At 43.3% G+C, this 14,827-nt stretch overlaps 1 protein-coding gene across 1 annotated transcript in view; it reads left to right on the top strand.

Annotated features, from left to right (window-relative positions):
• Nucleotides 1-14,827, top strand: part of LOC138287090 (olfactory receptor 5AP2-like) — a 58,049-nt gene that overhangs the window by 15,150 nt on the left and 28,072 nt on the right. The window contains exons 4-5 of the mRNA XM_069227453.1: nt 3,461-3,562; nt 7,587-7,887. Of these exons, the coding sequence (XP_069083554.1) occupies nt 3,461-3,562; nt 7,587-7,887 (403 nt within the window). The remainder of the gene's footprint in view (nt 1-3,460; nt 3,563-7,586; nt 7,888-14,827) is intronic.

The raw sequence follows: 14,827 nt of genomic DNA on the forward strand, positions 1-14,827 counted from the left end.
TTTAATAAGTGGCAATTTTCATTCGGGAGCAGGTCGACCTTTCAAGCTTGGTGTCTAAAGAATTGTAATTAAACCTCCTTGTTAATAGCAAAATCAGATTTTAAGATATAATTCTGAAAATGCCACTTAGAAAGTTGATATGTTTTTGTCTTAACCATTTGGTGCCTGCAGCATGGGTTCTGTTGTCACATGACGAGGTGCAGCTAGGAGTTGGCTTTTGTGTAGTGCTGTCAGACAGTTGGATAAATGGGAATACGTGGTAGCAGGATGGGCCATCTCTGACTTGATGAGAAGCTGTCACCTACAACACTTGCCCATCACAAAGGCTCTGCCTGAGCACACTCACAGAGGATTTAATACTAGCCTGTTGTAACTCCAGACAATCCACGGCCGGGGGGGATTCAGACTATTCTAAACACCATGGGGGAGAGGAAACCTCCAAAAGCTTCTCCTGCTCCTAGGGGGAACGTGTTATAAACATTGGACCCTAAGACTCAACTACTCAGTATACATCTGGGCATGTGGAAGACTTGGAAGAAGCACTTCGGGGCTACCTTTCTGCAAGAAGAACTGCCACCCTGTTGCCCTTCTGTCTAAGTAAGAAGGACTCACCTGTATCTTGAACCCAGGACCACCGAAGTGACATGGATAGTGGGCTGGCCTCCTGGTCAGAAACCTCAGGCGCAAAACAGGCTTCAACCATCTTGCACCCAGCAGTATGACTCAGTCTGCTGTGAGTCATGTTAACAAAGTGGTAACATCACAGTCCTAGACACTTGGAAGCAGATCTAAAAGTGCTCTGCCACCCCAACTGTGGTACCAGCAGAACCTACACTAAGTAATGCATCACCTCCAAGAAACTCTGCATCAAAGCCACTGTGTGCTGCATTGCCTCCCAGAAACTCCTTGTGAGAACAGCTGTGTACCATAACTCCAACGTAGGACTTCACATTGCAGCCTTATCATAACCCGCAAGCCCCTTGTTGACGGCAGCTTTGACAATAATGGAGAACTCTGCTTCGCTAGCCCAGCACCTTCTTTGGAACCAGCCAATGTGCAAAGATTCTTCGATGTAGGACAACGACACAGGACCTCGCGCTGCAGCTCCCCAGTTCCCCAGATCAAACTATTTGCGATGCATCTCCACACCATGATCTCTCATCACCATGGCTGTGTGACACATCATCAACGTGGGACCTTGAAACACTTGGCAACCGAGGTACTCTTTTTCAGGTAGCCTAACTGGGTCCCTATAGCCGGCCCACATTCCAGTGTGGTCAACATGAAATTGTGACTTTGTCCCTCTCCGTCAAGACCAGATTAACACAGTTATTGTTTGCTGTTTTGGCACAATTTTCACTTAAATCTTTAAAATTACATATCTTCAGTTGTATTTATCAGATTGTTGGTGTTTTAGTGTTAAATTATGTATTACATTTTACTCTATTTGTCTATATTGATGTGGGATTCTTTTTGTGTTGAGTTTCACTTTATTCTTGAATTGCTGCATATATTACATTACATTATTTGCACATTGGCTCTAAATTAAACCTGCCTGCTCTGTGCAAAAGCTACCAAATGGTTGGGCAGAGTTTCAATCCGTGGTTTGCTTGTGACCTCACTCTGACAAAGAATTATTATTGCTGTTTAAGTAGGGTTTCACCCCCAACCAGTAACCCTATTTCTTACACTTGGAAAGAAATTCAGCCCTATTATTTCCATTACCTGGTATATATTTAAAAACTGTAAAGCAGCCATTTTATGGTGAGTCTAGAAATGTGTGGTGTAGAATTCTTTATATTTTCCCCATTAAGTACAAAAACAAGAGGCTTGTGATTTGTTTGTAGGGTAAATCCCCTGCCCAACATGTAGCATCAACATTTTTAGAATGTCCAGAAGCAAGACAAAAGTATCTTCTTAATGACTGAATAGTGCAACTCTGGTTCTTTTAGGACCCCAGAACCATAACAAATGGTAAATTCTCCACTTCCTGTTTTCTGTGTAAAAATAGCACCTAGTCCATATTTACTAACATCAATAGTAAATATTCATGAGAAATAGGATCATAGGGTTTTAATGGTTTCACATTTCTAAATTCGCTCTTTGCATCTTTTCCTCTTTGACAATGTTAAAAAAAATATTTTAAAGAGCATTCAGTGATCCCAGTTTGTGCATACCAAGGGTGTAATTTTGAGTTAGAAGGATGGAAAACTATGTCCGCCAAACTCCCAACAGGGTGGCTGGCGCCAACACGGCAACCTTCCTGCCAGAGTTATTTAGGGCCATATTTATACTTTTTAACGCAAAACTGTGCCAGCGCAGTTTTGCGTCAAATAATTTACCGCTGGCTAACGCCATTTCATAGCGCCGTGCGGGCGTCATATTTATACTTTGATGCATGGCGGCGCAATCAACAGATGGGAGTCATTATTTTTGACACACACCGTGGCTTCAAGTCATAAAGGAAAACAACGTTAACGCAGCGGAAATGACTGTGGGTCGATTTACAACACCGCAACCCGGATATGCGCCATTTTTTCACGCAATAGCGTAAAAAAAAAAAATGCGAACACTGCAAGTGCACCAGAGGAGAGCCAAAATGGATCCCAGATGCCACTACAGGAGCGGAGCTGAAGCCATTAGTAAAATCTTATACTCCCCAGCCACATTACTTTTCTTTCACTAACCTTTGACTATACTAAGCTGTATGAAAAGTTTGCTTTGCTTCTCAACAGAAGAGGTTGCACACAATTCCAGTGAATATAGGGCTTTCTTGCCATCTAGTGCTCTAAATAAAGTTACACATGCTATATTCCTAAATTAATATGCAATAGTAATGATGACACCCATATATATTTATGTTCCACCCCAAACACAGTGGTATTTGTTGAAGCATTCATTAAGTGGGATGCATTCACGTTCAAGGAATGGAGGAATAACATTCATAAGTCACCAGATACCCACGCAACCAGTTGTTAAATTGTGCGGTGCATAATAAGGGGCCCCACTGACTCTCATTTTAATGGATGGGTTTTTTCTTAACAGACCGTTATGTGTGTAAACAGTGCAAAACTGATGCTGTTCTGCTTATATCCTGAGAGAAAATGACAGAAAGACAGGTGTATATGTGTGTGTTTATGTGTATGTGTTTGTGAGTGCGTGTGTGTGTGTGTGTATGTGTGTGCATGTGCATGCATGCACACACATCCATGCTTGTGATTCAGGTGGTTCAGTACTAGCGACCTTTAAAAACAGATTTTGAAATAAATCTTTCAAGTGCTAGCAAACACAATGATAACTTTCTGACAATCTGGGCAAGAGCTGTTAGTTATACCTTTACTATTAAATTCCACACGTTTTCTCTTCATGGTGCAAGGTATATATGTCACTATTTTGTAAGAGAATTTTCTTTTCTCAGGTATATTTCTACCATTCTGCTTTTCATATCAATCTTGTTTAGGACCCACTGCAAACTGGTTTACCTATAAGTGTCAGCGATAGTTCAGGAAGCGGATTGAATGTCTGCACAACTGTGAACTCTGGCACTGAGGCTGAAGGTATTGTGAGTTACTGACTGCACTAGTCATTACACAATGCATATTTTTATTCTATATGCCTCAGTGTAGAGTTTGTAGACTAATGGTCACATATTTGTTAATTTTAACTATGATTTTTTGTCGAAATGTATGAAGGAATTACACACATAAAAAAGATAAGCACCAAGGAAAAACATTTTCTGGGGGAGAACCACCAATTGACCTTACCCTTTGGAAGACTGTCACCCTTGCTTTGATTGCTCACTGCATTCTAGCTTTAGCATTCTCTATGAAGGCAATGAAAGGTAACAGTGATGAAAGTGGGAAGCACAGTTAAGAGAAATTGGGCTAGAATCAAGGCCTGTGACAGGTAAGGGATCATCAATGATCAAAGTATACAGTCCAAGCAAAGATAACTATTAAAAGGACATATAAACGATTGTACAAAATGCAAAATATAAATACTGTCAAGGCAAATTGTCATCATATTAGTGAAAATAAATCTCATAACTCTATCCAACATCACCACTCCACAATCCTCGGAAGCTTCAGACTCAACAACTTCAAAAAGAAATGTAAAAAGAAAGACTTCTACTAAGACCAGCCAAAATGAAATTAATCATAATTTGGGGAATTTCCCATTACACTTGTTACACATAATTTCCAAAAATACATTTCACCACATCACATAATTATGCCCCATTTGTAGCAAAATGTTACAGTGAGCACTTGGTAATAACACAAATGGGCAGATTACCAGTGGCAGTTGCTGATAACACTTGTGTTTTCTGCTGATGGTTTTTGATAGCCTTAGGCCTCTGCTAACTGTGCTAAAGTGATTGGTGTCTTCCCCTAAAAATAGTGAAATTGGCTTGTACCTAATTCAAACATTTAATTTACTCATATGTCCGTAGAAAAGTGGTATTCCCTCTACCCGGCAACTGTAAATTAAATACTACTAGCATACATGCAGCACTCATTGTGCCCCCTACTTCTGTGGCCTTGTAAAACATGTCTCAGCCTGCCAATGCAGCCTGTGTGTGCAGTTTCAAACTACCATTTTGACTCTGCCAAATAAACCTTTTGCCACACCAAATCTACCTATTTAATGATTCTGGCACCCCTAGGGCAGGTTCTAAATAGTCCGTAGGGCATGGTTAAGTGAATTTAAAATGTTGGACATGCACTTTTAAATTTTACATGTCCTTAAATGTGTTTTTCACTACTGCAAAGCCCATAGGCTAACAATTGGTTTACTAATTACATTTAATAAGTGGCAATTTTCATTCGGGAGCAGGTCGACCTTTCAAGCTTGGTGTCTAAAGAATTGTAATTAAACCTCCTTGTTAATAGCAAAATCAGATTTTAAGATATAATTCTGAAAATGCCACTTAGAAAGTTGATATGTTTTTGTCTTAACCATTTGGTGCCTGCAGCATGGGTTCTGTTGTCACATGACGAGGTGCAGCTAGGAGTTGGCTTTTGTGTAGTGCTGTCAGACAGTTGGATAAATGGGAATACGTGGTAGCAGGATGGGCCATCTCTGACTTGATGAGAAGCTGTCACCTACAACACTTGCCCATCACAAAGGCTCTGCCTGAGCACACTCACAGAGGATTTAATACTAGCCTGTTGTAACTCCAGACAATCCACGGCCGGGGGGGATTCAGACTATTCTAAACACCATGGGGGAGAGGAAACCTCCAAAAGCTTCTCCTGCTCCTAGGGGGAACGTGTTATAAACATTGGACCCTAAGACTCAACTACTCAGTATACATCTGGGCATGTGGAAGACTTGGAAGAAGCACTTCGGGGCTACCTTTCTGCAAGAAGAACTGCCACCCTGTTGCCCTTCTGTCTAAGTAAGAAGGACTCACCTGTATCTTGAACCCAGGACCACCGAAGTGACATGGATAGTGGGCTGGCCTCCTGGTCAGAAACCTCAGGCGCAAAACAGGCTTCAACCATCTTGCACCCAGCAGTATGACTCAGTCTGCTGTGAGTCATGTTAACAAAGTGGTAACATCACAGTCCTAGACACTTGGAAGCAGATCTAAAAGTGCTCTGCCACCCCAACTGTGGTACCAGCAGAACCTACACTAAGTAATGCATCACCTCCAAGAAACTCTGCATCAAAGCCACTGTGTGCTGCATTGCCTCCCAGAAACTCCTTGTGAGAACAGCTGTGTACCATAACTCCAACGTAGGACTTCACATTGCAGCCTTATCATAACCCGCAAGCCCCTTGTTGACGGCAGCTTTGACAATAATGGAGAACTCTGCTTCGCTAGCCCAGCACCTTCTTTGGAACCAGCCAATGTGCAAAGATTCTTCGATGTAGGACAACGACACAGGACCTCGCGCTGCAGCTCCCCAGTTCCCCAGATCAAACTATTTGCGATGCATCTCCACACCATGATCTCTCATCACCATGGCTGTGTGACACATCATCAACGTGGGACCTTGAAACACTTGGCAACCGAGGTACTCTTTTTCAGGTAGCCTAACTGGGTCCCTATAGCCGGCCCACATTCCAGTGTGGTCAACATGAAATTGTGACTTTGTCCCTCTCCGTCAAGACCAGATTAACACAGTTATTGTTTGCTGTTTTGGCACAATTTTCACTTAAATCTTTAAAATTACATATCTTCAGTTGTATTTATCAGATTGTTGGTGTTTTAGTGTTAAATTATGTATTACATTTTACTCTATTTGTCTATATTGATGTGGGATTCTTTTTGTGTTGAGTTTCACTTTATTCTTGAATTGCTGCATATATTACATTACATTATTTGCACATTGGCTCTAAATTAAACCTGCCTGCTCTGTGCAAAAGCTACCAAATGGTTGGGCAGAGTTTCAATCCGTGGTTTGCTTGTGACCTCACTCTGACAAAGAATTATTATTGCTGTTTAAGTAGGGTTTCACCCCCAACCAGTAACCCTATTTCTTACACTTGGAAAGAAATTCAGCCCTATTATTTCCATTACCTGGTATATATTTAAAAACTGTAAAGCAGCCATTTTATGGTGAGTCTAGAAATGTGTGGTGTAGAATTCTTTATATTTTCCCCATTAAGTACAAAAACAAGAGGCTTGTGATTTGTTTGTAGGGTAAATCCCCTGCCCAACATGTAGCATCAACATTTTTAGAATGTCCAGAAGCAAGACAAAAGTATCTTCTTAATGACTGAATAGTGCAACTCTGGTTCTTTTAGGACCCCAGAACCATAACAAATGGTAAATTCTCCACTTCCTGTTTTCTGTGTAAAAATAGCACCTAGTCCATATTTACTAACATCAATAGTAAATATTCATGAGAAATAGGATCATAGGGTTTTAATGGTTTCACATTTCTAAATTCGCTCTTTGCATCTTTTCCTCTTTGACAATGTTAAAAAAAATATTTTAAAGAGCATTCAGTGATCCCAGTTTGTGCATACCAAGGGTGTAATTTTGAGTTAGAAGGATGGAAAACTATGTCCGCCAAACTCCCAACAGGGTGGCTGGCGCCAACACGGCAACCTTCCTGCCAGAGTTATTTAGGGCCATATTTATACTTTTTAACGCAAAACTGTGCCAGCGCAGTTTTGCGTCAAATAATTTACCGCTGGCTAACGCCATTTCATAGCGCCGTGCGGGCGTCATATTTATACTTTGATGCATGGCGGCGCAATCAACAGATGGGAGTCATTATTTTTGACACACACCGTGGCTTCAAGTCATAAAGGAAAACAACGTTAACGCAGCGGAAATGACTGTGGGTCGATTTACAACACCGCAACCCGGATATGCGCCATTTTTTCACGCAATAGCGTAAAAAAAAAAAATGCGAACACTGCAAGTGCACCAGAGGAGAGCCAAAATGGATCCCAGATGCCACTACAGACCCCAGGAAGATGACAGCAGACCAGGAACCAGCCAGGACGATCCATACAAGAGCCAGGACACTTATAGAAAGAAAAGAAAGTGTTGCTTCAGTGCAGAGGAGCAGGAAATCCTGGTTAAAGAGGTGACGGAACAACAGCACCACCTGTTTATCACCTCAAAGTTGCCAATCAGTAGGAGAGAGGCCATATGGCAACAAATTGTTGACAAGATTAACAGTGTGGAGGAAGTACGCAGAGCAGTCACCGAGTGTAAGAAACGCTGGCATGACTGCAAACGCAGGACCAAGGAAAAGATGGCCAGGAACAGGAAGGCAGCACTGCAGACTGGAGGGGGGAGTCCAGCACACCAGGAGGCCATGGACCACATGGAGAAGATGATCGCAGCCGTCATCACTGAGGAGATCGTCACAGGGATTCATGGACAGGACAGCGCAGACTACCACGAGACAATGCACATGCAGGGTAAGTCGCATGGGGAATTATAATGTAATAATGTTGACTGTAAGCAGGGGGGGAAATACCTACTACACATTGCATGTAAGTCATCATATACATGGAGTGGCATGGGTAAAGGAGCACCGCAGGAGGGCATGGCCTGCACAAACATAAGCTGGGGCACAACATTACACTACACCAACAACAGTCCCATGGGGGCATGCTGTCATGCCAACGATGGAGCAAAGGGAAAGCCTCGACAGGAGGGAAGGCCACTACGTCAAACTTACATCCTGGCACTTGTCAGCCAACATATCTCCTACATTAACTAGGGCCCTATTAGCAATCCTCTAGCCAAACCGACAACTGCAATGTAACTGCAACAACAGTTGCCACTACCACCTCTGATCTGTGTGCAGCTTCAGTAGCCAATGGCAGTAACCTCCCCATGGAACATACATACCTAAATTAGGGGGTGAGGATGACATCTGCAACAATCTCCTGAAACAAGACATAGGCCCCAGTACACTCAAATGTCAATGCCCATAGGTGTCACAAACATCAGCCAATGTAAACAACAATAGGAGTGACACAGCACTAAGGGCACACCCATGCTGCATATGTCAGGGTCCATCCTGTGCCTGGGAAACAAGGCAACATCACAAATGTCATACTGCTCAGACAACAGCATTGAGGAGGGGACACACGGAACTGGTCACTGAAATACACCTGCACAGTCAGAGGACGAAATAGGACACTGATACGACTATCAGGGCAATCCAATGTAACACACATTACCCAACATCAGCATGACACAATAATAATTTCAACATCCATATCACATCATAACATTGCCATGCATAGGATATGCTACATGTCAATTACAATTAAGTCGATGTGAACGATCAGGGATTGGGGCAGGTCCTGATAGTTAAGTGTGCTGCCAGGGCCATCAGAACACCCACAGCCAGGTCTCACTATGAGAATGGATATACACGGAGGTTCGAGTAGGACAAGAAGGTGGCAATTCTCTATTTGGCATAAATCAACACCTTGAGGCGATGAGGCTGACAAGTTGGATAACTCAATAACATACATGTGACACACAGGTGGGCCATAGGCCTGAAAAAATGCCCATCTGATTGACTGCAGATATTAATACAAAACAAGATTACAAAGTGAATTCATCAAAAGGCAGGTACGTCAAAATTGTCACAACACAGACACACTAATTGTACCCTGTTTCATTGCAGAGGAAGATGGATCTCCTGCCGATATGCCTGTCCCAGATTTCCCTGATGACATGGATGACGACCCCATAAACATTCCCCAGGAGACCATCCAAAAGGTCCTTGAAACCCTCCAGACCCCACCTTCAGTCACAAGGAGGAGCACAGAACAAGCAGCCATCGCAGAGGATCCACCCACCACCCCAATTGCAAGACCTGCCAGCTCCAATACAGCTGAGGACTCAGACGACACTGGCACCAGCTTTGAGAGAACTGTAGTTGGAGTACAGCGGGAGCTGGCCAAGGAGGTGCGGGTGGGGATGCAAACTATGGCAGCCAGCCTTGAGGGGGTGCATTCGTGCATGATGTCATCTGCAGATCAGGCAGCAGCTATGCAAGCCCTAACGTCCATACTGCAAGGACTACAAGAAACTGTCAAGGAATTCACAACTGCAGTAAGGGAGTTGCCACAACACCTCGCACCCCAAACATTCCACTGCATGCACGAATGCAATTATGACTCCCTCAGGGCCGACCTGGCTGCCTACCATCGTGATGTGGCTGCTATTCTCAAAAACCAGCAGACCCTCCTTGCTGCAGTACTGCCCTTAAGACCTTCACAGGGAGCAGCAACCGGGATGTCTGACTCCACGTCTTCTAACACTGAGGTGTGTGTCGCCCCTTCACAACCAACAACAACAAGGACAAAGCAGGCAACACACACATCAGAAGAAGAAGACATGGAACAGATCCCATTCAAACGGAAGAGTACCCGAAAGCACTAGTTCCTGCACTATGGCCTACTTTGAGCAAAGTCTTAAGTTTTGTCAAATGCCAGTCTTACAACAACTATACTTAATGACTGTTCTGCTAACCACTGTATAACTTGTCAGCATGCCCAGTTAATGTCTCTCTCTTACTAATCAGCAAATCCTGTCCCTCTGCACTGTCTGTAACATCACCCCAGCATGTCAGTAGCATTATCTACACCCCTTCTGTAGGATCACCATGTAAGATTTCACTAGAACGGACTCAGCAAACATGGGCAATGTACATATTGCACTACAGCACCTATCAATCAATAGCATTTGCACACCAAATATGTCTCTGTGTAATTTGACACATCAACTGTGCAGTAGATAACACAAATGTGCCTGTGTGACAATCATGTAGCTTGTCAATACAACTGTCCTGACATCATGTAGTCAGATCCATCTGCACAGTGGCCAGGATTGCATCATAGCCTGCCCATCCTGAGGAGAATAACTGATGAAGTGAGAAACCACACACCATCATGCTGTGTTGGACAGAATAATGCTTCCTCAAGAGATATCAAAGTCAACCAATAGTGGCTGATAAATTTTGTCACCATGCAATACTAACACATTGAACTGTGCAGTCTAATCTAAGCAAACACTACAACACACAGCATGAATCAATCTTTCTGAGTTAACATCCAAATAGGTAATCATGCTGAATATTGACACAAATGATCTATGTCAGTTATGAAGACAAGAAGACAAGAGTGTTAACAAGACCTCATCTTCGAAGATGTCCCTGAACATCACACTGCAGTCCGACCTAAAACTGTCCCCACAATACCAAGTCTGGAAGCACACTTTGTGACGTAGAAAACATACTCATCGACAAAAATCCTTTGTGATCTATGTCAACTCAGATTGGTGGTTCTAACAAATGGTGGATTCTTACCAAGGTAGCACTGGGGTAGCTGCCATTTTACACCTCAATTGGTATTTGTTTGTAGCATAGGACACAAATGTCATAGAACAACAATCATCTACACTGATGCCAAGGCCATGATCAAGTAGCACTTAACACATAATGTAAAGGGTTATCTATATATTTATTCAAAACTAATCACACCAGAGGCAACTAAGGGAAAAGTAACACCTACCCTAATCTAACCTGACTATTCATTACCCACAACTGTCCCTAACTAACCTAAGCTAAACTTATTCTTCACATATAACGAATCGATCTAAACATCAACCCCCCACCCACCATTATGAGACAGGACACATGGAGGACAACACATACTAACCTACACACATACTATACTATCCTAAACAATCACATATTTTTTTGTTATTTTTTATATATATATTTTTTTTTAAACACACAGGAACCCCAACATTAACCGTCACCCACCCACCCACACACTTAATAAGGAAAAGTAGAAAGAATCAGGAAACCCCCACCCACCTCCCTAACACTAACTAAACTAACAACCTATACTAACCTAACACTAATCCCCCAAGCCCACTAATCATGATAACAAGGAAAGAGGAGGGAGGGGAGGGAATTATGTCCATAGAAAAAAGTTATTCCTAGAGGTTGGCCCTCCGGAGGGTCCGCCTGATAGATTTGACTCGCTTCTTGATGTAGCTGACATCCTGGCTAAGATTGTTCACCTTCCTTAGAACTCTGTCCATCTTACGTTCCAAAGCCAGGAATGCCGCAGGGTCGATTGGTGGTGCTAGTGCCGTTTGTGTTCCGGCCGAGGTGCTCTGTGGGCATGTGGAGCCTAGCCCACTGGACTGTCCTGCAGCTGTCACACTGTTGGGGCCTGGGTGTGCTGCAGATGTAGGGACAACTGTCCCCGCTGTGGCTGGGGCCACCTGGGGAGAACAGGTGGTTGTGGTGGTGGTGGATGTAGTGGGCAACCTTGGGCCACCCTGTGGTGAAGCCCACCATGCTCCGGAGGCCCGATCAGACTGGTATGTACGGGCCATCCTTCGGAACCCCGACTGCACCTTCAGGATGTGTCTGTACCTCATGGCCCGCCTCTCAAATTCATGCTTCTGGGCGGGTGTCATGTTTACAGCTGTGAAGACAAAGGGCAACTATTTACCATAGGAACTGCATTGTGTGGAATAGCACAAGTGGTCAATCTGACAATACATCTACTGTACTTGTAACAGCTCATATCACCATACAGATCATTGAAAGTCTCAGAGGAAGTACATGGAAAGCCTGCCTACAAAGGTCATCTCACACATAGCACATACAAAATGTACATGATGGGTAACAACTGGCAATAACTTGTCATCAAAGTACTGACAGTTGCAGCTAACAATCATGCTGCACCTCCTCCGCCTATTGCCTGGACTACATATGTCAGTGTATGTGATAACAATCACAAACTTCAAGGTCTGCGATTTGTAATGGGATTTGCTAGTATAGTACTCATGTGCCATACCTGAGTGTGTATACTAGGTTGAAAACAATTTTTCAAATAGTCACAAGTATGTGTAACATACTGGTTGCTTCAGTCCTAGGTACCCTATTCACAACCCCATGCCTGTGTTTAAGGGGGGGAGAAGAACAACAAACAATTCCAAAATACATGCACACCCAGGAGTGTATAGAAAGCTCAACATGTTTTTGGCTCCACACACACACCACCAGGGATATCAACAAATTGAAGTCAACTAAACCTTGCCCTATCCAAGGCCCACACATGTCAAAATGTACTGACCTAGGTCAACATCACATACTTCCAGTGTGGCATAATTTTTCAACAGACACAGAGGAGCAAAGAACACCCATGATCATGAATAGCATGCACACCTAGGCCTTTGCACTCTAGTTCCACACACTTCTAGTACAACTTGTGGAAGTACATGCTCCCAGAAGGTTCAACCTACAGTGTACTCAGTACATCGGTTAATAGGGAAGCAGCAGTCTTCAGAAAAGCCATTTGCAGAAGCTATCTGGGAGAATGTCAGTCTGACATGCAGACTCAGTCCGAGACGAGTCCCAGTGCAACTCTTATTGTAACTAATGTATTCCACATGACTCACCCCAGTTCTCATAGCGGGCCCTCCAGGAATGGCCTACAAACCCAAGATCAGACAAATGGATAAGCATTGGTCAACTCAAAATATTCTAATAACTGAAATCCCACTAATGGAACAAGACTAATGATTGGGCAGCGCATCACACCTTGCAATGTGTTAAACACACAGGAGTCCATCACACATCACCAGCAAACACAAAACATAACACACATGTCAACACTCACTGTAGGTGTCGGGGTCCTCAAAACGAGCCACCCCTCCCACTGTGTACGGTGCAGGTCCACATGTAAAGCATGGAAGGAAGAATATGCTCAGAATCAGTGCTGTGACAAACAATTTCAAATAAAAATACAATGTGTAAGCTGACATGGATAATGAAACACTTTCAGACATGCTCATACTGCATGGAATAATTCCTGGGCAACATTTACATAGGATGGGTCTCCTGATACAGTTACACACACTTCTACACACATGCAGTGGCCCTGACTGTCATGTGGTGCCAAACATGCACCTCCATTAGTGTGCAGCAACAATATAGGTGTGTATTCATCTCATCATGTGCATCCAAGAGAGACATGCAAAGGCTGGTTACTTGAGGACTGCATGACCTGTCAAACAGCCTATGTGGTCATGACACATTTGTGACAGATAGGTACATGGTACAGAGGGGCAGGGACTTTGGCAATACCTCATCTTGTAAAAGTTTCATATATTGATGTGTCCCAACAATGGTGATTGGCAACAAACATAGATGTTTGTACCCTAGTCTATACCTTTGGACTGCCATCCCTAATCGGATTTTGGCACAAGAAACAAAAAATACCTCTCTAAGATGTTAGCTGAGGGCACCTGACTCCTTTCCAAATATGGTTCATGTTCAGATCTGGCATGTATCAATAAAATATGAAGGAGCACATTAATCCCAAACAGGCATAGCACTTCCGTGAACACTTTCCTTACACACTCACCAGACACACATGAGACATAAGTCTGGGCCACATTGATATCATCAATTGACGTGAAGGCAGCACTCATTTTCTGCATCATGTAGGGTTTCCAATGTCAGTCTAGCTATAGCGTCAACATATGTAGGTATGATGTTAGTACATCCATACTTCACTGGCAATTGTGACCTGTCCTGATTGCCTCATTAATGTTTCGCTTGTCTGACACAAAGGTGGCACTAAATTACATTCAGCAACAAGCAACCTGTAAGTGTGCAAAACATGAGCTGCATGACTGCATGACTGCTAGCATTTGTCATCCTTCACATAGTGCATCAATTACCCTGTATGTTTCCTCAGCATTACACACAGTCAGCTACTTATCTGGCAGATTGTGTACCAATCATCTCATGTCACTACACAGCTTTTAATTGTGCACATTTACATGATCTGTACTCACCAACATGGCCACCAGTCATGATTCCCAGGTGGTCCAGCAGATCTTGCTCCCTGGAGATCAGGTCAGCCCAGCGGTGCTTCAGTTAATGCTCATTGCATTGTCTCCCATACAGGCGCGCCAAGTGATGGCGCACCTTCCCCCACCGGACTTTTCGGGTCTCAGTGTGATATTCCTGTATCACCCTACCCCCAGCCTCCAGCATCAGAGGAAATGACACACCAGCCAAATGAACGCGCCCAATTCCTCCTCACCCATCCTGGAAAGACGTGGCCTACCAGACGTTTATGCACAGAAAAGGGGAAAATGTAGTGGTAAAAAAAGAAGAAAGGGGAAAATGGGGAAAGTTGGAGTGAGGAAATACAAAGTAAACTTAACAAATAGAAGAGCCCAACTATCCCCTATATAACAGTACCCACAACAGACTCCCACAGACAATAAATACAACACTGGACTGGACAAATTTAAACAACACACACTCAGACAGTATTCTACAACAATATATTAATGACA

Source organism: Pleurodeles waltl, chromosome 4_1 (assembly GCF_031143425.1).
Source record: "Pleurodeles waltl isolate 20211129_DDA chromosome 4_1, aPleWal1.hap1.20221129, whole genome shotgun sequence".
NCBI classification, from domain to species: domain Eukaryota; kingdom Metazoa; phylum Chordata; class Amphibia; order Caudata; family Salamandridae; genus Pleurodeles; species Pleurodeles waltl.